General features: G+C 38.5%; 1 protein-coding gene across 1 annotated transcript in view; it reads right to left on the minus strand.

Annotated features, from left to right (window-relative positions):
- LOC103524185 (chaoptin-like) overlaps window positions 1-22,802 on the minus strand; it is a gene marked incomplete at its 3' end in the record, with an annotated part of 45,219 nt that overhangs the window by 14,354 nt on the left and 8,063 nt on the right. Inside the window, exons 2-3 of the mRNA XM_026832630.1 lie at window positions 8,204-8,314; window positions 135-1,233 (exon numbers count right to left, since the gene is read on the minus strand). Coding sequence (XP_026688431.1) covers window positions 135-1,233; window positions 8,204-8,314 — 1,210 coding nt within the window. The remainder of the gene's footprint in view (window positions 1-134; window positions 1,234-8,203; window positions 8,315-22,802) is intronic.

Consider the following 22,802-nt stretch of genomic DNA (forward strand, 5'->3'; position numbering starts at 1 on the left):
TCAATGATGGAGTCACTATTAACGTTTAGTGTCTCATCAGGCCGCTAGGGAGCTCTTCGATCTGCGTGTTGGTGATTTTCAAGGTCAAATCGTAGCAGGCGTCAATGTTGTCGAAAGCGGACGGGTCGATGAACTTGAGATCTTTGCCGGTGATTTCCAGCTCGCGGAGTTTTGAGTTCATCATTGATAATGTTTAGAGAGTCTGTATATTTATTACTGTATGATTCAGTGGTCTTGCTTTTGATTCTCTCGTGAGTATCATGGTTTGGTGCATATTCATCAATGATGGAGTCACTATTAACGTTTAGTGTCTCATCGAGAATTGGTCCTCCATGACTGGTTCTTTCATTAATAGGTTCATCATTGACATATTGCTCATCTTCACTCATAATACCTGCGTTGCTATTGAATAACATATTTTGATCTATGATTTCATTTTCAACTATACTGCTTTCCAAAATTAATTCATTTAGAAAATTGTAACCTAAATTCAAATGTGATAGTCTTTTATTGTGGATAAAATCTGGAATTCTTGTCAATTTATTGCCTGACAAACTAATTGATTTTAAATTGACTAAATGTTCGAAAGTATTGTTTTGTATAAATTCAATATTGTTATTGTGTAAATACAAATATTTCAATTTCTTTAAATTTCGGAAACATTGATTAATATTCGTTAGTCTATTGTTCTCTAGATCTAAAAATTCTAAAGTACTGTTTAACCCGTTGAAGGCGAAATCGTGTATTTCACTGATTTTATTGAACTTCAGATACAATCTGAACACGTTTAAATTTCGAAATGTATTTGCATTCAGCTTACTGATTTGATTATAACTCAATATCAAGTCTTTGATGTAGTACGTATTATTCAGGTTCAAGTTGATTGTTGAAATAAGGTTGTTGGAGAGGTCTAATTTCTCAATGTGTTTTCTATTGGGAATTACAAATTCTTTGATGTAGTTGTTGGATAGAACGATCCATTTCAGACTGGTCATTCGATTCAACTCCAAATAGTTGACGAGGTAGTTGTTGGCAACGCTCAATGTTTCCATTGTTTTTGGTAAACTATCCAATGTTTGCAATAAGTTGCTGTCCATGTTTAGCCATAGGATCGATCTGAATCCGTTGAGATTTTCTATTTGGTGAATGTGATTCTCTCCTATGAACAGTGTGGTGAGTTTGTTTTGGATTTCTGGGGACCAGTTTGCTGTTTCCAGTTCAGCGATTTGATTGCTGAAACAAAAGAAGAGCAAGAAATGTGAAAACATGGATAACTTCTAAATAGTGCATACACATACACATAATATGTTGGTATGTAGCTCACTCTTCATTCTCAGCACTCATCAGCAGTATGCAGCTAATTTGAACATTTTCACCTGAAATGAGGAAGAACATTTTTGTCATTCCTACACAGAATATTTTCGTTGTATTTCGCAGAATTATTATTAAATATATTTCCATCTCTAGGATTCCAGATGAATAGCGTCTGCTGATGATATAACACGTGCTTCCCAAGAATAAATTTCACAAGTCTCTACGCCTTTATCATATTTTCAACACTGAAAATCTCGAAATAAATCATTTCTTGTGCTTTCCTTTGCAGAACTTGATTTTTTCTAGTAAATATGTTGGTATGTAGCTCACTCTTCATTCTCATCAGCAGTATGCAGCTAATTTGAACATTTTCACCTGAAATAAGGAAAAACATTTTTGTCAATCCTACACAGAGTATTTTCGTTGTATTTCGCAGAATTATTATTAAATATTATTTCCATCTCTAGAATTCCAGATGAATAGCGTCTGCTGATGATATAACACGTGCTTCCCACGAATAAATTTCACAAGTGTCTACGCCTTTATCATATTTTCAACACTGAAAATCTCGAAATAAATCATTTCTTGTGCTTTCCTTTGCAGAACTTGATTTTTTCTAGTAGGGAAGGAAAGAGGAAAACCTTAGCATTACAACTTTGATCTTATCTTCTGTTAGATGTAAAATGTATTTTTATTTTATGTTTTTTCTTAACTCTAAAATAAACTTTTTTCCCCTTTTGAGGTATAAAAAATAAAAGGGCATCAGTGCGGAAGAGAGGGGCTTACTTAGTGAAAGGGGTTCGGGCGAGGGGAGAAATTTTCCACTTTTAGAATCATAATTTTATTATTTTTTGAAGAGTTAATCCAGACTCTGAATATAAAATTTCACTGTTTTTTACCTACCCTACGCGGGAAATAATATCTACAAGCTAGAGCACCTGATGCCTGATCTGTTGGTTAGTATCATTGGGCATTCACTTTTGTTGATTGGCAAAACCCGAAGAAATGACTTATCGATTGGCAATGGAGTGATTTGCTATTGTTATATTCTGCACGAGGTGTGTAATTATGAAGGAAACTGAACTGTCGGATTTCAGAATAAGCAATATTGCGATTTCTTCTAAAAGAATGTTTCAACACCCGGGAACACGGTATTAAAATTCTGTTCAATTGCACGAGTCGCTCATTCATCTGCAAACCGAACCCAACTTTTGCCGCGGTGTTTCAAAGAAACGAACATTATTACGGAAGAGATTTGTAAAGGAGAGAACTACTTTCAAAGAAATTCGCTCGAAACTGTATATGTTGCGCTATTTAAGAATGAAAAGAATGACAAGTACCTATCTTCCTTTTCAGAAGTTACAAAGAGGAAATGAATGGAAACGATGTGCTTATACTACTTATGTACGCATTCATTACAGGTTTTGCAGTTATTTATACGCTTCCTTCCTTGGGAAAATACTTACTGCATGGCCCATATTGAATACCGCTAACGTACTCATCGTTTTTACTTTTATCCATTTTATTTTATTTTATTATTTTTTTTTTTTGCTTCAGAATCTACTATCTATCTACAATAAGGTAACGAAATTCTTTTTCACAAGGGCTTCGGGCGCCATCATTTTATGTGTTCTAACCTTCGTGAAGGATATATTCTGTTTTTTATTATAAAAATATTAAACAGTCTTCCTATGTATCTAGGCAAGGTTCATGCATTTTTGATTCGCTTTCCAGATTCTCTCTCTATCCTGGTAGAGGTATATGTATGTAGCTACGTAACAGCTGATCTATCCCATACTACGTCTCTCGTCAGACAGACCATAGGGAAGACTATCCTTGCCGAAAGAAATGGTACTGTAAAGGTTGAGTTCTTATCGTCCCAAAATCGAAGGGGGAAGGAGGACAATATAAAAGAAAGCCAGTCGTTCCAACAGCGAAACTTACCTGATGTTTAGGATAAAGTTCAACCCGGGCGGGTATCAAACCCGCGACCAAGTGCTTAAAAAGCAGGCTACGACTAGGAGTCTGATCGAGTGTAACCCCAGCCTTAACTCTAACGTAATTTAATACCAAAATGAAAACAGCAGCATACATTACTTGCTTTCAAAATGATATAACATAATTGTGTATAGTGAGGTATTATAAGGCGGAAGCAGTACTTTGTTAAGTGCGAAGGTTTGGCAGAAGGTAGTAGGAGTAGGGAGTTAGGAAGAGTAGAGGGTGAAGGAAGGGAGGTAGAAGATCTAGCAGTTAAGAGAGGGGGAAGTAGAAGGTCTAGGGGAATATTAGGAGCAGAGGAAAGCCGGAATAGGAGTAGGGAGTTAGGAACCGTAGAGGGTGAAGAAAGGGAGGTAGAAGATATTTAGATATTTAGTAGTTATCTTGAGGGGAAGTGGAAAGGTCTAGAGGAAGTTATTAGGAGAACAAGGAGGTGGGAGTAGTTAAATATGGGTGTGGGAGAGAAGGAGTGGGGAATTAGCAAGAGGAGAGGGTGAAGGATGAGAGGTAGAAGATCTAGCTTTAGCAGTTAAGAGAGGGGGAGGTAGATGGTCTAGGGGAAGTTAATAGGAGTAGAGAATAGAGGAAGTTAGGACAAGGAATAGGGAGTTAGGAAGGATAGAGGGTTAGTAGCTAAATACGGGAGAAGTGGAGTAGGTAGGAAATATCTAGTAGTTCAGAGTAAGGTTAGAGGGTTAGTAGCTAAATATGGAAGAAGTGGAATAGGTAGGAAATATCTAGTAGTTCAGAGTAGGGGAAGTAGAAAGGTCTAGGGGAAGCTATTAGGAGCCTAGGAGGAGGGAGGTTAATATAGTTACCAGTGGGAGAGATCAGGAGAGATAAGGAGAGTGGGAGGGACTGGGAGTTATGACTCAGGAGTTAGGAGAGCAGGAAGGGTAGGAGGTTGCATTATTATGAGGAAACATTACATTCCCTTCCCCTCTCCCCGCACACACACATACACAACATAATACACACACTGCAGACATACAACACCCTAGGGGCGAGAAGAGGGGGGGGGTGGAAAAGTAGAAGAGGAGAGGGGAGAATAAAAAGATATTAGGAGCAGAGGAAAGCCGGAATAGGAGTAGGGAGTTAGGAACCGTAGAGGGTGAAGAAAGGGAGGTAGAAGATATTTAGATATTTAGTAGTTATCTTGAGGGGAAGTGGAAAGGTCTAGAGGAAGTTATTAGGAGAACAAGGAGGTGGGAGTAGTTAAATATGGGTGTGGGAGAGAAGGAGTGGGGAATTAGCAAGAGGAGAGGGTGAAGGATGAGAGGTAGAAGATCTAGCTTTAGCAGTTAAGAGAGGGGGAGGTAGATGGTCTAGGGGAAGTTAATAGGAGTAGAGAATAGAGGAAGTTAGGACAAGGAATAGGGAGTTAGGAAGGATAGAGGGTTAGTAGCTAAATACGGGAGAAGTGGAGTAGGTTGTCCCGAAATAGAAAAGAGAAGGACAGACTAGGAGAAAGCCCGCTTTTCCGAACACGAACCTCATTTATTTGGTATAAAGCTCGCCCTCGACGTGAATCGATCCCGTGACCTAGCACTTACAAGGCAGGTACTTTCCAAGCTAACAAGGCTGGCTGGGACACTGTCCCAGTGGGACAGATTATAATAACACAAAGAAACTGCATTTACATTTACTAACTTATCTACCTATGTAGGTAGTATGTAAATGGGCAAGTACCTAGAAGGTAAGTCATCGTTGCTTTAATGTATGTAGGTACCCTACCTACCTACAGTACCTAATACCAACTTCTCTACCTATCTATACGTAGGTATACATATTTACGTATGTACGTACCTACCTACCTTTCTACCTATGTACGTACCTAGGAAATAAATTGCCCGATAATAAAGGAAATTGTTGAGACAAGAGGGGCACACTGACGGAAATGACGTCTACAAAAAACTACACTCCATAGATATACCGAGAGAGAGAAGCGTACAGGGTCCTCGGTGCTCGATGCGTTGGGAGACCACACTCATGGAACTTGTAACCCGTAAGACCTATGTAATGATTTAACGAAGGACTTTGTATGCCACAATTTTAACTGTTAAAATTGTTAGGCTGGATTTATTTTTTCTGAGCGTAGAAGTCCATTCCACAGAGGAATGGACTTCAGAGAATCATTCCACGAATTATTTTCCCTATGAGTTTCGATTTGGAACAATCCTAGCGCACCAAAAAAAGAGACAAACGCGGTAAGTCTTTTTTGTCTGCGGGTGGGAAGAGCGAATTTTGGAGTCAGGAGTTCTTCGTAGTTTGAGCTGCTACCTCTAGGCTATGATTCTCTTAAATTTAAACAAAAGATCTAGCTAGAACTTGATAGGGGGGAAGGTACCGAGGGGAACCTCACACTTTGGACCCTGCACAATTCACGTATAAGAATAATAAAAACTTAAAGAACTCTTTTTATGTAGAAAATGTAGAAGTAGAAGTATACGGTGTAACTTATCTACCTATGTAGGTAGTATGCAAATGGGCAAGTACCTAGAAGGTAAGTAAGTCATCGTTGCTTTAATGTATGTAGGTACCCTACCTACCTACAGTACCTAATACCAACTTCTCTACCTATCTATACGTATACATATTTACGTATGTACGTACCTACCTACCTTTCTACCTATGTACGTACCTAGGAAATAAATTGCCCGATAATAAAGGAAATTTCCTGGAAGAACGGAGAACATTATATTCCCTGGTGAATATTTAGAAATAAATAAATTCTAACAAAATCCAACCCCAATTTCCTTCTCCTCTCATTTTGCTCTCTCTCTCTCTCTTTCTCTCTCTCTCTCTCTTTTCTCCTACTCTCTCTTTTTTCTCTCCCCTACTATCCCTTTCTCTCTTTCCTTCTGTTCTCTCTATCCCTCCTCTCTCCTTTCTCTTTTACCAGCAAGAATTTCTCTTCGTCTCACCTCTCCCTCTGTATCTTCCTTCCCATTTCCTTCTCTGCCTCCCTCTCTTTCTTTTTTTCTCCCTCTCATTTTTTACTTTTTCCCTATGTTCTCTCTTTATCCCTCCACTTTTCGCCTGATTTTCCTTCTTTACTCGTTTCTCTCTTGCTCTGCTATTTTCCTCTCCTTTCTCACACATCCTTCTCTATTCTCTCTCTCCCTCCCTCCCCCTCCTTCTCCCTTGTACATTCACGAACATCTGGTTTTCCACAGAACATGATATGTACCATCTCATACATTAGAATGTAAAGGAAAGAATTCACAACAAGAGGAAGACCAAGAGGAAGGAGAAGGAGGAGGAGGAGGAGGAGGAGGAGGAGGAGGAGAAGAAGAAGAAAAAGAAGAAGAATAAGAAGGAGAAGAAGAAGAAGAAGAAGAAGAAGAAGGAGAAGAAGAAGAAGAATGAAAAGAAAAAAAATATGTCTACCTATCTACCATATTCTAACATAATCCCCCCCCCATTCCCCTCAATATTAGAAGACCAAGAGGAAGGAGAAGGAGGAGAAGAAGGAGAAGAAGAAGAAGAAGAAGAAGAAGAAGAAGAAGAAGAAGAAGAATGAAAAGAAAAAAAATATGTCTACCTATCTACCATATTCTAACATAATCCCCCCCCCATTCCCCTCAATATTAGGAGACCCGGGTTCGATTCCCGGCGGGGTCAAGAAATTTGTATCAAGCAAATGATTGATTCCGCGACTGGCTGTTGCGGGGCCCACTCAGCCTCATGAGGAAAATGAGTAGCTATGACATGTAAATGCGCATAGCGACCGGTGCCAGCATGGCCTCAATATTACTTTACATTACCCCAACTTGAATCCCCGGGGGGCTAATTTAAAATATAAAATCAAAGTAGATATATTTTTTCTCTCTCTCTTTGTTCTGGTTGTACTTTTATAGACTGAGGAAGAAGAGAGAGAGGAAAGAGAGAAGTTGATGGAGAGGTAGGTAATAATTTTGGAAGCCTAATGGTGAAAATTTTGATTTATTGTTAAAAAAAGAAAGAGAAAGAGAAAAGAAATGGTTCCATGTGTAGGTCCATTATAACTTTTTATGACTTTGTAAGTATCTACCTTCTATCTTCTTTTCAGAATAGTAAAGAGTCTGGAAGCAATTAATTTTGTTTTGAAATCTTCAGAGGGGGATATGCCACAAAAAAGAACAAACACACAAAATTCCGCATGGTTCGAATTCTATTTCATATGTAAAATTTTCTTTTTACTTTTACGAATATCTCTCCTCCTAGGGTCAGCCACTCAGTATCACGTATCAGGTAGACCTGACGGGCGGACCTGATCAGCCGTAAATGTCAGGTCTACCTGATAGTCAGTGGCTGGCTTCAAGGAAAAGGTGGGAGGAGATAAAAACACAGAAGGGTCTCTTTCTCTCTCTCTCTTTCTCTCTCTGATTTTGTATTCCCTGGAGGGCTTTTTTCTATCTACAAAAATATCCTAAACCGTGTGAACATTGTGAACAACAAACCCAAAATTCTGCATGCATGGATTGAAATTTGTTTCAGACCTATGTAGGTATTTAAAATTTTCTTATGTACTTTTATGAATATCTTTTTTCCTAGGGCCGGCCCCTCACTATCAGGTAGACCTGATCAGCCGTAAATGTCAGGTCTACGGTCTACCTGATATGTAGTGAGTGGCTGGCCTCAAGGGAAAGGTGCACTGAGAAAAAAACTAGGGTGCCGGCAGCCCAATCGAGTGACTGGGTTCCGGCACTCTAATATTGAACTCTATATCGGGAAGCTCGACACTATAATATAGCATTCAGCAGCCTAAATCAGGGGAAGTAACCCAATAATAGAGTTCTTCCACCCTAAACTTGTGGGACTCTGTCACCATTTTTTTTCTCAGTGTGGGACGAGATAAAAAATACAATAAAAAAAAAAAAAATCAAGGGAAATGAAAAATTAAAATTACCTGTGTAGATTGAGCCAGTCCAAATTCTTGAGAGCTTGTAGTGCCTCGTGTGGTACTTCGTCCAGTTGATTATAACTGAGGTCCAGATATCGTAGCATATTGGACAGAGGCCTGCAACACACAGAAGGAAAAAAAATCAAGGGAAATGAAAAATTACCTGTGTAGATTGAGCCAGTCCAAATTCTTCAGAGCTTGTAGTGCCTCGTGTGGTACTTCATCTAATTGATTATAACTGAGGTCCAGATATCGTAGCATATTGGACAGAGGCCTGCAACAATAAAACAGAAAACCTTTTATTATAACCTGCCTCGGTAGCGTAGTGGTCAAGACGCTCGCCTGGTAAACAGGAGGGCATGGGTTCGATCCCAGCCGAGGCATGGATTCGTGCAAGTTTATCGAGCAAAACCTGCCTTTGAGATCACCCCGAACTCCAAAACAGCTCACCATAATAATTTCGAGTGGATTGGAACCATTTTGGGGCTAAGTGGATTGGAACACAACACATACCTTCAGGCACACTCCATTAAGGAATTCAGCAGTGGCTATAGGGTTTTGCCATAGATCAATGACCGTGTGTGGTGTAGGTCTTCCTGGACAATTTAATAGGTGAGGTGTGGCATTTGCCAGGATGATGTGAGGGAGGAGAGGAGATTGCTACTACAACAACAGGCACACTCCATTTGTCAAGGGTCTAGGTTTTCCTTGCCCTAGGGATCAATTTAATTTTAAGAAACAATTTTACTGATTTCCTATTGAATCTAAAACTGCCTCATTTTGGTGGTTTAGTGGCAATCAGGAGGGTGATGTAGTAAATCGGTTTACCCTAGTGACCTAGAGAAATGGTTTTCATAGCGAATAGCTTCCTATTCCCTAGTACCTACCTAACCCAAAAGACCCAAAAACACAACCCCCATTCGTACCCAAAGTTGTGACTGTGGAAAAATTACTACTCATCCCTAAAGGGAATTTAGCTAAGAGAAGAAGTGGAGAGAGAGAGAGAGAGAAGGTGGAGGGAGAGAGATAAAAGGTTAAATAAAAGAAGACAGATGAGCAACACTATTCCTTAATAACATGTAGTAATACATCAGGTCTAATGAAACAAAAGGAGGCAAGGAAGAAAATAGCTCCTACTTATTAAATTTCTTATTAAATTCACTGCCTTGGATTCTTCTATTTCATCTTCTTTAGCTGGTACTTCTTCATTTTCTTCTATTTAACCTTCGTCCTCTTCTTCTTCTCCTCCTTCGTTTTCTTATACTCCTTTGTTTTCTTCTTCTTCTTCTTCTTCTCCTTCTCCTTCTTCTTTTTCTTATTCTTCTCTTCCTGTTCCTAATTCTTCTCTTTCGTTTGCTTCTTGTTCTTTGTTTCCTTCTTCTCTTCCTCAATGGATCAATTTGTATGAACGCCGTAGATCTCACTGAGTATGCAATGTGCTAAACAAAGAAGGATTGGTGGAGATGTCTGATTTACCTCAAGAGGATTTCCAAGCTAAACGAGGCTATTCGATATCCTTATTATTTGACTTCTCAGCCTTTTATTTCTCCGACACAAGCCGGGATGAAAATTTATTCTCACAAGAAAAAGAAACGAGAGAAAGAGAGAGAGGGAGAGAAAAAAATGGTAAAAACATATGGATCAATTTGTATGAACGCCGTAGATCTCGCTGAGTATGCAATGTGCTAAACAAAAAAGGATTGGTGGAGATAACTGATTTACCTCAAGGGAATTTCCAAGCTAAACTAGGCTATTCGAGATCTTTATTTGACTTCTCAGCTTATTTTTCCGACACAAGCCGGGATGAAAATTTATTCTCACAAGAAAAAGAAACGGGAGAGAGAGAGAGAGGTAGAGAAAAAAATGGTAAAAACATACAATACAAATTATGAGAATGAGACAAAAGGGAGGGGGAGAGAGAGGGAAAGACAGAGAGAGAAGAGGGAAAGGGAGTTAGATATACTTTTTTTTAACAAGAATAAGAGATATATCATACAAAACGTGATGGTGGGAAAAAGAAAGAAGAGGGAGAGAGAGAGAGGAATTTAGGGAGACAGAAAGTGGGAGAGAGACAGAAAGTGGGAGGAAGGGAATAAAAGACTTAAGAGATGTAAATCAGAATAATTTAATTTCATCTTCTTACTCTCTCCCTCCCTCCTCTCTCCCTCCTTCCACTCTCTCTCTCTCTCTTTCAATATTACGAGTATCTCCTTTTTCTTACAGCTTCCTTTTGCTTTCGTTCATCATACAGCTGTTTTATTTCTACAAGTTTGGTTTCTCCCTCTCTCCGTCTCTCTCTCTCTCTCCTCCCTGTTTTTCTTCTCTCTCTCTCTTCTCTTTCCTCTTTTTCTTTTCTCTTCTCTTTCTCAATCCCTCTTTAGCCTTCTTCCAAATAACTAGATTTTAATTTCAATTGACCTTGAAATTTTATTGACCTTAAAATGGTTTGCACTTAGTTTGTTCATGTTGGTTGATTGAAAAAGAATTCAATTAGATTCTAAATAAGTATGGATGTTCGATTTTTATTTTCTTTACATTTCAATAAAATAAAATTAAAATACCTATAAAAAAAAAAAAAAAAAAAAAAAAACATGTGTGTTGGCCCACCAAAAAAAACCTATAAAAAAAAAAAAAAAAAAAAAAAATCATGTGTGTTGACGCACCATAATAAATTGAAATAAAAAAAAAATACCTATGTATTGTACATATTTTAATTTATATATTTTCTTCTTCCCACATTCTTTATTTTGCTGTTGGTTTACTCGGTTCTCTTTTTCTTGGTTAGTTTTGTTTTTGTTCTTCATTCAGTTATTTATTTTCTCTTGTAGGTATCTAGGTATTTGGTTTTGTTCTCTTTTTTCTTCATTCATTCATCTGCTGTAGGTATGTGGTCACCGTGGTTGAACTTTATTTAAATTTCAAATTTTTACTTTGGCGTCCCACATGAAATTTCTCGTTTAGCAAGTGGGTGTAAATTTACAAATTCAGACAACTGCAAAAAACTCGAAAAATTACACTTTTCAGAGTTTTTTTTAACTTTTTTCGCCGGTTGTGGACAACGAAACGGTATGATTCTGTTTTACCTAAACAAAAGGAAAGGAGGAGAATGAGTATTAGAAGAAAAACAAGAATTCATTAGCCCTCCACTTTTTCTTACTTCTAGAAAAAATTTAGAATATCACTTGCGTTTACAAATTCGGAATCAGTAGAAATATACCTACATACCTATTTGAGTGGTAAAACAACAGTATTATCTCTTCTTCTTTTTTTTATTTTATTCGCTGTTGATTGTCCTTTGTCACGCTAACATGACCAAAACATGTGAATACTCAGTTCTGAAAAACAAACCTAATTTACTTAATCCTTCTAATCAGAACACAACAACTTGAAAGGACCTCTCTATTACGTGTACCGTTTTACAGGGTGTTACGAAAAGTTTACTTGATTTCAACTTGGTAGGTTTTTTTAGACGTTTAATAGAGGAAACTCTCTAACTTCCAAGGTCTTAATTGTCCCGAAAGCGAAGACAAATAAAACAGGATAGGCGAAAGCCCGCCGTCCAGAAAACGAAATTTATCTTTTCAAGGTAAAATCCTCCCCGGGCGGGAATCGAACCCGCAACTTACAATTACAAAGCAGACGCGCTTCCCTCCAAGCTTTCAAGAGGCTTTGAAGAGTAAATATATCAGAAACACACAATACATCTGCACAAAAAACATCAGACGAATAGACATGAGTTCAAACTTCAAAAACGGGCATATTTTGAAAATGGAATTTGAAAATTTCAAGAAAACCCTATATAGAATTTTATCTAATTAAATAATTTTATTAATTAGCGAGTAGCAAGTTCTGTTCTATCCGGGGAAGATAAAACATCTCTCGAAATATCATGTGTTTTTGTCAGCCGTGACGAGAAATAAATTAAGAGAAACTTTCGCAGGAAACCTCTTTGGAGTCTTTGGTGATGATGGCTTCTGTGGACAAGTTTTTGGACGTGTGGACTTTGGACGTATCTGAACAATCAGTGGACCTGAACGGATTTTGGTGATCTAAGGTGGCTGGAATGTTTAAAATCTGAGTGGACAATTCTGTGACACGAATCTATAAAATTGGGTGATGTGAATGGACAATAGACAATTCTGTAGAAAAAAACCCTGAACGGTTTTTGTTGTCGTAGCGGCTTCAGCTGTAGCCGAATGGTGATGGCAGAATAAAGAAAGGATATCTTTTTTCGCCTGCCCTACACCGGGGTGATGGTCTCTAGCTCTCTAGCCATGTTTAATTGGCTCGTCCTGAACGGTTTTTGGCAATCTAAAGTGGCATCCAGCCCTTATGTTCTCATACAGAGAGCTCTTCCACCCAACCGGGACTGTTACTGTGCAAATCACTGATAAGCACCGAAGAGACTGCCAGTTATGTTACAGTTCTACAACTCCGAGGATGTATTCCAGGTATATCATTGCGAAAGAACAACTCCCAAGAAAACTTTTTGCCGTCGTAAGTTTCGTCATAGTTAATATGTGTACTTTGCTGGGTACAAACATCATGTATTTGCACAATGCACAGTGCATCACTGCACGTTGTACAAGTTTATCCAAGACTGTTTCTTGTCGAGCAAGTTTATTGAGCAAAACCTACCTTTGAGATCACCCCGAACCCCAAAACAGCTCACCATAATAATTTTGAGTGGATTGGAACCATTTTGGGGTTAAATGGATTGGAACACATCACATCCCTTCAGACACACTCCATTCAGGAATTCAGCAGTGGCTATAGGGTTTTGCCATAGATCAATGACCGTCTGTGGTGTATAGGTCTTCCTGGACAATTTAATAGGTGAGGTGTGGCATTTGCCAGGATGATGTGAGGGAGGAGAGGAGATTGCTACTACAACAACAGGCACACTCCATTTGTCAAGGGTCTAGGTTTTCCTTGCCCTAGGGATCAATTTAATTTTAAGAAACAATTTTACTGATTTCCTATTGAATCTAAAACTGCCTCATTTTGGTGGTTTAGTGGCAATCAGGAGGGTGATGTAGTAAATCGGTTTACCCTAGTGACCTAGAGAAATGGTTTTCATAGCGAATAGCTTCCTATTCCCTAGTACCTACCTAACCCAAAAGACCCAAAAACACAACCCCCATTCGTACCCAAAGTTGTGACTGTGGAAAAATTACTACTCATCCCTAAAGGGAATTTAGCTAAGAGAAGAAGTGGAGAGAGAGAGAGAGAGAAGGTGGAGGGAGAGAGATAAAAGGTTAAATAAAAGAAGACAGATGAGCAACACTATTCCTTAATAACATGTAGTAATACATCAGGTCTAATGAAACAAAAGGAGGCAAGGAAGAAAATAGCTCCTACTTATTAAATTTCTTATTAAATTCACTGCCTTGGATTCTTCTATTTCATCTTCTTTAGCTGGTACTTCTTCATTTTCTTCTATTTAACCTTCGTCCTCTTCTTCTTCTCCTCCTTCGTTTTCTTATTCTCCTTTGTTTTCTTCTTCTTCTCCTTCTTCTTATTCTTCTTCTCCTTCTTCTTTTTCTTATTCTTCTCTTCCTGTTCCTAATTCTTCTCTTTCGTTTGCTTCTTGTTCTTTGTTTCCTTCTTCTCTTCCTCATTCTCTTCCTCCTGATTCTTCTGCTTCGCCTTCTTCCTCCCCCTCTCCTTCTTCTTCTCCTGCTCCTCCTTCTTCTCCTTGATTTTCTTCTTTTCTCCTCCTCCTGATTCTTCTGCTGCTGCTTCTTCTTCATTTTCTCCTTTTTAACCTTTGTCTTCTCCTTCTTCTCCTCCTGCTCCTAATTCTTCTCCTTCACTTTTTCCTTCTCCTCATCCTCCTCCGCTTGATTCTTCTTCTTCGCCTTCTTATTTTTTCTCCTTCTCCTCCTGATTCTTCTGCTTCGCCTTCTTCTTCTCTTCCTCCTCTTCCTTCTTCATCTTGTCTTCTTTCTTCATCCACAAAAAGTTTATGACAGTTGTGTACAACTGTACACCCATACGAAACTTATTTCCCATTTTATCCCTGTGTACAACAATATTTTCCCATGTTTTATCCATGTGGTGAAGAGAACAATTATTTGTCAGTGTTTCGGGCATCAATTTCTGAGAATATGTTTTCTCTCTCTCTCTCTCTCAAGGTTTTTGAGTAGCTGATTCGAAGGATGACGGCAAGTTAGAACATTAGAAGTAAGACGACAACTTCATTAGAAATTCAGACTTGGGGGAAAAAAAAACTGTGTTACGATAGAGGTTTCTATCGTCACTGCATAGTTAAATGCTACAAGGCTGGAATCGAACCCGCTACCTAGAGCTTAAAAGATAGGTCCGCTGCCTTCCAAGGTATAACTGGGCTGGCTTTCTAAAAGTTTTTTTTTGTAGAAATAAAAACTAAACTTGCGCCATTACCTGGACGTCTATCCATCTAGAATTTCTAGATATAAGATAATAAGATATATTTTATTGAACTAATCTTTTTACTTCTTTTATAGTTGAATAAAAAGTTCAATAAAAGTTAATCAGTCAGAAAGACATTTTGTTTAGCCAGCAATTTTCATTACTCTCCCTTGTCCCTTCGTCCTTAGTTACTTTTCCTCTTCCTTAGTTGAATAAAAAGTTCAATAAAAGTTAATCAGTCAGAAAGACATTTTGTTTAGCCAGCAATTTTCATTACTTTCTCTTGTCCCTTCGTCTTTAGTTACTTTTCCTCTTCCTCCTCCTTCTCCTCCTTTTCTTCTTATTCTTCCCTTTCCTATCCTTCTTTCTAACCCTCCTCGTTTTCCATTTTCTTCTCCTCCTATACCTCCACTACCCTTATTCACCTCCTTCCATTTCCTCTTCCTTCTTATTCTACTTCTTCTTCTTCTTCTTCTCTTTTTCCTCCTCCCTTTTCTCTTCTCCTCCTTCCCACTTTCCCTTTCTTCTCCATTTTCTCTTCTTGTTCGACCGCATGGTCTTGATTCTCTTCTCCGTTGTAAAAAAGGACAATAAAATTTTAATATCTTTATTTGTCCCTCTGTCTCTCTCTCTCTCTCTCTTTCTCTCTCTCTGTCTTTCTGCAGTCAGCATCTCATAGTCCCTCCGCTTTCCCGCTCATAATAATAATAGGGTGACTGTACCAGTAGTCGATCATTTTTCACGTTTTTAAGTTTCAATTAGCTCTGGTTCTATTGTTGGACACTGTTATATTTTAATTTTGGTGTCAAATTAAAGCTAAGACTTCAAATTTTTTATGTATCTTATTTTTTATAGCAATATCTTTTGTTTTTATGCTTTTTTTATAGCTCAAACTCATTTTTCCGTCCTTAGTTACTTTTCCTCTTCCTCCTCCTTCTCCTCCTTTTCTTCTTATTCTTCCCTTTTATATCCTTCTTTCTATCCCTCCTCGTTTTCCATTTTCTTCTCCTCCTATACCTCCACTACCCTTATTCAGCTCCTTCCATTTCCTCTTCCTTCTTCTTCTACTTCTTCTTCTCTTTTTCCTCCTCCTTCTTCTACTTGTTCTATGTTTCCTCCTCCTCCTCCTCCTCCTTCCCACTTTCCCTTTCTTCTCCATTTTCTCTTCTTGTTCGACCGCATGGTCTTGATTCTCTTCTTCGTTGTAAAAAAAGACAATAAAATTTTAATATCTTTATTTGTCCCTCTGTCTGTCTCTCTCTTTCTCTCTCTCTTTCTCTTTCTCTCCGTCTGTCTTTCTGCAGTCAGCATCTCATAGTCCCTCCGCTTTCCCGCTCATAATAATAATAAAACGTATGTAATAATAATGATGATAATAATAAAAATGCAACCACCATCCTGCATGATTTGCTCATTCTGACTTCTTCAGTAATTTACTACTGAGGTTTTTTCTTTCTTTTTCAATTCAATTTATCTTCCTTTTTTCTGTTACCAAGTAACGAGGCAAATAAGATATGAGACAAGAGGGAGAAAGAGAGAGAGAGCTATGGAAGGGAGAGAGATTGTGGGAAGGAGAGAGACGTAAGGAGGGAGAGAGAGAAGAAGATAAATGGGACACAGAACCTCTGGATGTAAAAGTAAGTAAATATAAAAGTGAATTGCAAAAGTGGGCGCCTCACGATAAGATGTGCTTTTAAATTCTGTTTCAACACAAACCGGAGACGAAACTTGGATTTAACATCACACACTAGGCTTGCAGGCAGGAGGTCCAGGTTCGATTTCCGGCGGAGCCGAGCACAGAGCCGAAAAAAACGGCTCTGTGCTTGGAGTTCGGGGTGCACTCAGCCTCCTGAGGACAATTGAGTAGCTACTTTAATCAAGTAGCGACCAGTGGCGGCATTACCAGAGTAAAAAGAAAAATTACATGATATGTCATAAATGGTAAAGGAGGCTCTTAGTAATGCTGTGATATCCACAAAAATTGTGAAGAAGCTCTCAGCTTCACCACAAAGAAATCATGATGATGATATCACTGTAGTAGTTACAGTTTCCCCTAAATCTCTTAAAAAAACCAAAGTTTAAAATGCTTCGATAGGGGGAACTGTAACATCGAAGCTGCTCTTATCGTCCCGAAATCGAAAAGAGAAGGACAGGATAGGAGAAAGCCCGCTTTTCCGAACACGAACCTTATTTGTTTGGTATAAAGCTCGCCCTCGACGGGAATCGATCCCGTGACCTAGCACTTACAAGGCAGGTACTTTCCAAGCTAACAAGGCTGGCTGGGACACTGTCCCAGTGGGACAGACAGAAGCTTTTTAGCATTCAATGGATCAATTTGTATGAACGCCGTAGATCTCGCTGAGTATGCAATGTGCTAAACAAAGAAGGATTGGTGGAGATGTCTGATTTACCTCAAGGGCATTTCCAAGCTAAACTAGGCTGTTCGACATCCTTATTTGACTTCTCACTCTTCTCAGCGTTTTATTTTTCCGACACAAGCCGGGATGAAAATTTATTCTCACAAGAAAAAGAAACGAGAGAAAGAGAGAGAGGGAGAGAAAAAAATGGTAAAAACATACAATACAAATTATGAGAATGAGACAAAAGGGAGGGGGAGAGAGAGGGAAAGACAGAGAGAGAGAAGAAGGAGAGGGAGTTAGATATACTTTTTTTTAACAAGAATAAGAGATATATCATACAAAACGTGATGGTGGGAAAAAGAAAGAAGAGGGAGAGAGAGAGGTAGAGAGGAAGTTAGGGAGACAGAAAGTGGGAGAGAGACAGAAAGTGGGAGGAAGGGAATAAAAGACTTAAGAGATGTAAATCAGAATAATTTAATTTCGGAAAGACAGAGAGAGAGAAGAGGGAGAGGGAGCTAGCTATACTTTTTTTTAACAAGAATAAGAGATATATGATACAAAACGTGATGGTGGGAAAAAGAAAGAAGAGAGAGAGGTAGAGAGGAATTTAGGGAGACAGAAAGTGGGAGGAAGGGAATAAAAGACTTAAGAGATGTAAATCAGAATAATTTAATTTCATCTTCTTACTCTCTCCCTCCCTCCTCTCTCTCTTTCTCTCTCAATATTATCTCCTTTTTCTTACAGCTTCCTTTTGCTTTCGTTCATCATACAGCTGTTTTATTTCTACAAGTTTGGTTTTTCCCTCTCCCTCTCTCTCATCCCTCTTTCTCTCTCTCTTCTCTCTCCTCCCTCTCTCTCTGTTCCTCTGTCCCTCTTTCAATCATTATTATAGGTACACAATGTATTGACCTAAAATTGATTTACACTTAGCTCGTTTATGTTGGTTGATTGAAAAAGAATCAAATTGGTTTCTAAATACATAAGTATTAATGTACGATTTTTATTTTTTATACATTTAAATATTCTCTCTCCTCCCTCTCTCTCTGTTCCTCTGTCCCTCTTTCAATCATTATTAGGTATACAATGTATTGACCTAAAATTGATTTACCTACACGTAGCTCTTTTATGTTGGTTGATTGAAAAAGAATCAAATTGGTTTCTAAATACATAAGTATTAATGTACGATTTTTATTTTTTATACATTTAAATAAAATTAAAATACCTCTGTTTTGTACTGTACATATTTTAATTTATATCTTTTCTTGTTCTTCCCACATTCTTTATTTTGCTGTTGGTTTACTTGGTTCTCTTTTTCTTGGTTGGTTTTGTTTTTGTTCTTCATTCAGTTATTTATTTTCTCTTGTAGGTAGGTATCTAGTTATTTGGTTTTGTTCTCTTTTTTCTTCATTCATTCATTTGCTGTAGGTATGTGGTCACCGTGGTTGAACTTTATTTAAATTTCAAATTTTTACTTTGGCGTCCCACATGAAATTTCTCGTTTAGCATACCTTGCCTAGTGGTTTCCTTCCACTCAAGAGTCTATTATTACCTATTGTTTTTTTTTTTTTTAATCAACCTCAGTGGTGCAGTTGTTAACGCGTTGGACTTTGGATCTGGAGGTTGGTGGTTCGAGTCCAAGTCATGTCATAAAATTTATCTAGGTGAAATGATCGGGGAACGATGTTTGTGACAAGCATTTAAATATGCTTAACACAATTAAAATTCCTTTTAAAATTATTATTATTTTTGGCGTTTGATGGAAGGAACTGTAAAGGACGAACGTCTTATCATCCTGAAATCGGAGATAGAAAAAGGACAGGATAGGAGAAAACTAATCGTTCCGAGAACGAACCTCATCTGTTTAGGTTGAAGTCCACCTTGGGTGGGAATTTAACCCGCGATCTAGCGCTTACATTCAGGCAGGCTTTCTACCATCCAAGATTTAACATAACTAGGTTGGCAAGGTAGGTATTCCAAGCTAACTAGGTTGGCAACTTTTATATTTAGGTATGTATGTAGATGGGTATAAAAATCCAATTCACTGGCAAGGAAGGTAACATTCCATTCCGTTCAGCACTGAGCTCCTGCAGTAAAACCCGTTACGTTGAATCCTTTGATTTCAGAACGAAATGAAATTCTACAAAAAATCCCCGTCAAAGTCTATGTAATGTAGGTATTTAGGTATGTAGGTATGTAGATGGGTATAAAAATCCAATTCACTGGCAAGGAAGGTAACATTCCATTCCGTTCAGGACTGAGCTCCTGCAGTAAAACCCGTTACGTTGAATCCTTTGATTTCAGAACGAAATGAAATTCTACAAAAAATCCCCGTCAAAGTCTATAAATAACGGGGGAAAACTCCGTAATATAACGTAAAGCGTACCGTAACGTACTCAGATTGTAATATACCGTACGCCCTGCCCTATATAACGTACCGAATATGAGCTTAAAGCGCTGTATTTTCCCCCTTTTCGCAAAGGTCCTCGGAGTACGTTCACATACAAAATATACGTACCTTAACATTATTCCCTGGTGAATATTTAGAAATAAATAAATTCTAACAAAAACCAACCCCAATTTTCCCCCTCTTTCTCTCGTTTTGTTCTCTCTCTCTCTCTCTCTCTCTCTCTCTTTCTCTCTCTCTCTCTATCTTTTCTCCTACTCTCTTTCTCTCTCCCCTACTATCCATTTCTCACTCTCCTTTTGCTCTCTCTCTCCCTCCTCTCTTTCTTCTCTCCTACTTTCTTTTTTTTCTCTCTCCTACTCTCCCTTATTCTATCTCTTTCTTTCTCTCCTCTCTCTCTTTTTCGCTCCCTTCTCTCCTACTTCCTCTCTCTCCTATCTCTCCTCTCTCTTTTACCAGCAAGAATTTCTCTTCGTCTCACCTCTCCCTCTGTATCTTCCTTCCCATTTCCTTCTCTGCCTTCCTCTCTTTCTTTTTTCTTCCTCTCATTTTTTACTTTTTCCCTATGTTCTCTCTTTATCCCTTTATTCCTCTACTTTTTGCCTGATTTTCCTTCTTTTACTCGTTTCTCTCTTGCTCTGCTATTTTCCTCTCCTTTCTCACACATCCTTCTCTATTCTCTCTCGAGGGAGGTTAATATAGTTACCAGTGGGAGAGATCAGGAGAGATAAGGAGAGTGGGAGGGACTGGGAGTTATGACTCGGGAGAGTAGTTGGGGTAGGAGGTTGCATTATTATGAGGAAACATTACATTCCCTTCCCCTCTCCCCGCACACACATACACAACACAATACACACACTGCAGACATACAACACCCTAGGGGCGAGAAGAGGGGGGGGGTGGAAAAGTAGAAGAGGAGAGGGGAGAATAAAAAGAGGAGGGAAGGGAGGGGTGGAAAACTAGAAGAAGGTAAATGAGGGGAAGGAAGGAACTGAGCAGAGGAGGGACTGCTTAACATTTTATGATTTTTCAATTAGCCAAATGGCTCGAAGCAATTCTCTAGTTTCGTGGGTGAGACGGAAGGGAAAGAGAGGGAGGGAAGAAGAGGGAGAGAGAAAGAGAGAGGGAGGGAAGAGAGAGAGGGAGGGAAGAGAGAGAGAGAGATGGAAATAAAGAGTGAGAGAAAACAATACAAAACCCCTCACTAATAGTGAGTTTAGTTTACAGGGTTTTTCGAGGTGAGGCAGAGAGAAAGAGAGAGAGGGAGGGAAGAGAGAGAGAGAGGGAGGGAAGAGAGAGAGAGATGGAAATAAAGAGTGAGAGAAAACAATACAAAACCCCTCACTAATAGTGAGTTTAGTTTACAGGGTTTTTCGAGGAGAGAGAGAGGGAGGGAAGAAGAGGCAGAGAGAAAGAGAGAGAGAGAGGGAGGGAAGAAAGAGAGAGATGGAAATAAAGAGTGAGAGAAAACAATACAAAACCCCTCACTAATAGTGAGTTTAGTTTACAGGGTTTTTCGAGGAACGTTTTTCCTCTCTCTTTCTCTGTCTTCTCTCTCTCTCTCTCTCTCTTTCTCTCTCCCTCTGTCTCTTTCTCTCTCTGATTTTGTATTCCCTGGAGGGCTTTTTTCTATCTACAAAAATATCCTAAACCGTGTGAACATTGTGAACAACACGTGGAAATATTATTATTTATTAATAGGTATGTATTATCATTAATCCTTTTCTATTTTTTTGCTGCTTTAAGCTTAGTAGGTTGGTATACACATGCTACGATTTTGTTATTATTTTTATTATTATTATTAGTTGTTTTGTTTTACAATTTGATTGCTCTATTATTATGTTAAGGGAGTCTCTTTCTGATCCCTTGTGTACCGCGTCCATTTTAGTTTAGGACTAATGCACTACATCGTTATCTATAAAATCATTATCAAGTCAAGGACCCCGTGGTCTGTGAAGAATTCGGAGTAGGTAGATAGCATAATATAATCATCATCAATATTGTTGTCGTAGCCTATGTGTAGGTTAGGTATCAGTTGCAAAATCTGGAATATTCAGGAGGAATCAAAGTTTTTCAATGATTTGTGTGAGCGCCGTGAAACTATGGAGTTATGCAATGTGCAAGTTAAATAATTGGTGGAGATTTATTATTATTAGTTGTTTTGTTTTATAATTTGATCGCTCTATTATTATGTTAAGGAAGTCTCTTTCTGATCCCTTGTGTACCGCGTCCATTTTAGTTTAGGACTAATGCACTACATCGCTCTATAAAATCATTATCAAGTCAAGGACCCCGTGGTCTGTGAAGAATTCAGAGTACATACCTAGTATATACCTAATCATCATCAATATTGTTGTCGTAGCCTATGTGTAGGTTAGGTATCAGTTGCAAAATCTGGAATATTTAGGAGGAATCAAAGTTTTTCAATGATTTGTGTGAGCGCCGTGAAACTATGGAGTTATGCAATGTGCAAGTTAAATAATTGGTGGAGATGCTTTTCCTTCACAATCACAAAACAAGTGACCCGTCTCATTTTATGTTTTTAACTTTCCATCCCTTCATCTATCAGTCTTCTAGGAGAAGATCCACTGCTTATATACTTTTGATTGATCCTGTAAAAATACTACAACGCTAAAAATAAATGTTCTATCCCTAATAGCGAGGTTGTAACAAAAGAAGAAGGTGGAAAAAGAAGAACAAGAACAAAAGGAAGGAAAGAAGAAGTAAGATGGAGAAGAAGTGGAAATACTAAACCATTAAATTTCATCTGGTTCCTATGTACATTTGTACATACGACTACCTATCTTTTTGGGGATAGGTATCATAGCGGAAAATATTTTGGTCATCTTTACAAAAACTAGGCAAACAAAACATTAAGAAAAGGAGGGAGGGACAGAGGAAATATTACAAGGAGAGGGACAAAGGATTCACAAAGGGAGGAAAAATTCACAAAGGGAGGGAAATTTTCACAAAGGGAAAAAGGAGGGAGGAAAAGTGTGCGGTTTTCAAACTCGGAAATTTTTCGAAACGGGATCCCTATTCCGGACACCTTGGGGGCATTTTTCCCTGGGTTCGGCGAAAAATTTTCCCTGCTCCGAAACAGATTTTCAACCCGGGCGGGGGAAATTTTCAAGCCCCTATTAATCCTTCTAATCAGAACACAACAACTTGAAAGGACTTCTCCATTACGTATACCGTCTTACAGGGTATTACGAAAAGTTTACTTGATTTCAACTTGGTAGGTTTTTTTTAGACGTTTAATAGAGGAAACTCTCTAACTTCCAAGGTCTTAATCGTCCCGAAAGCGAAGACAAATAAAACAGGATAGGCGAAAGCCAGCCGTCCAGAGAACGAAATTTATCTGTTCAAGGTAAAATCCTCCCCGGGCGGGAATCGAACCCGCAACTTACAATTACAAAGCAGACGCGCTTCCCTCCAAGCTATCGTA

Source organism: Diaphorina citri, unplaced genomic scaffold (genome assembly GCF_000475195.1).
Source record: "Diaphorina citri unplaced genomic scaffold, Diaci psyllid genome assembly version 1.1 scaffold5, whole genome shotgun sequence".
NCBI lineage: Eukaryota > Metazoa > Arthropoda > Insecta > Hemiptera > Psyllidae > Diaphorina > Diaphorina citri.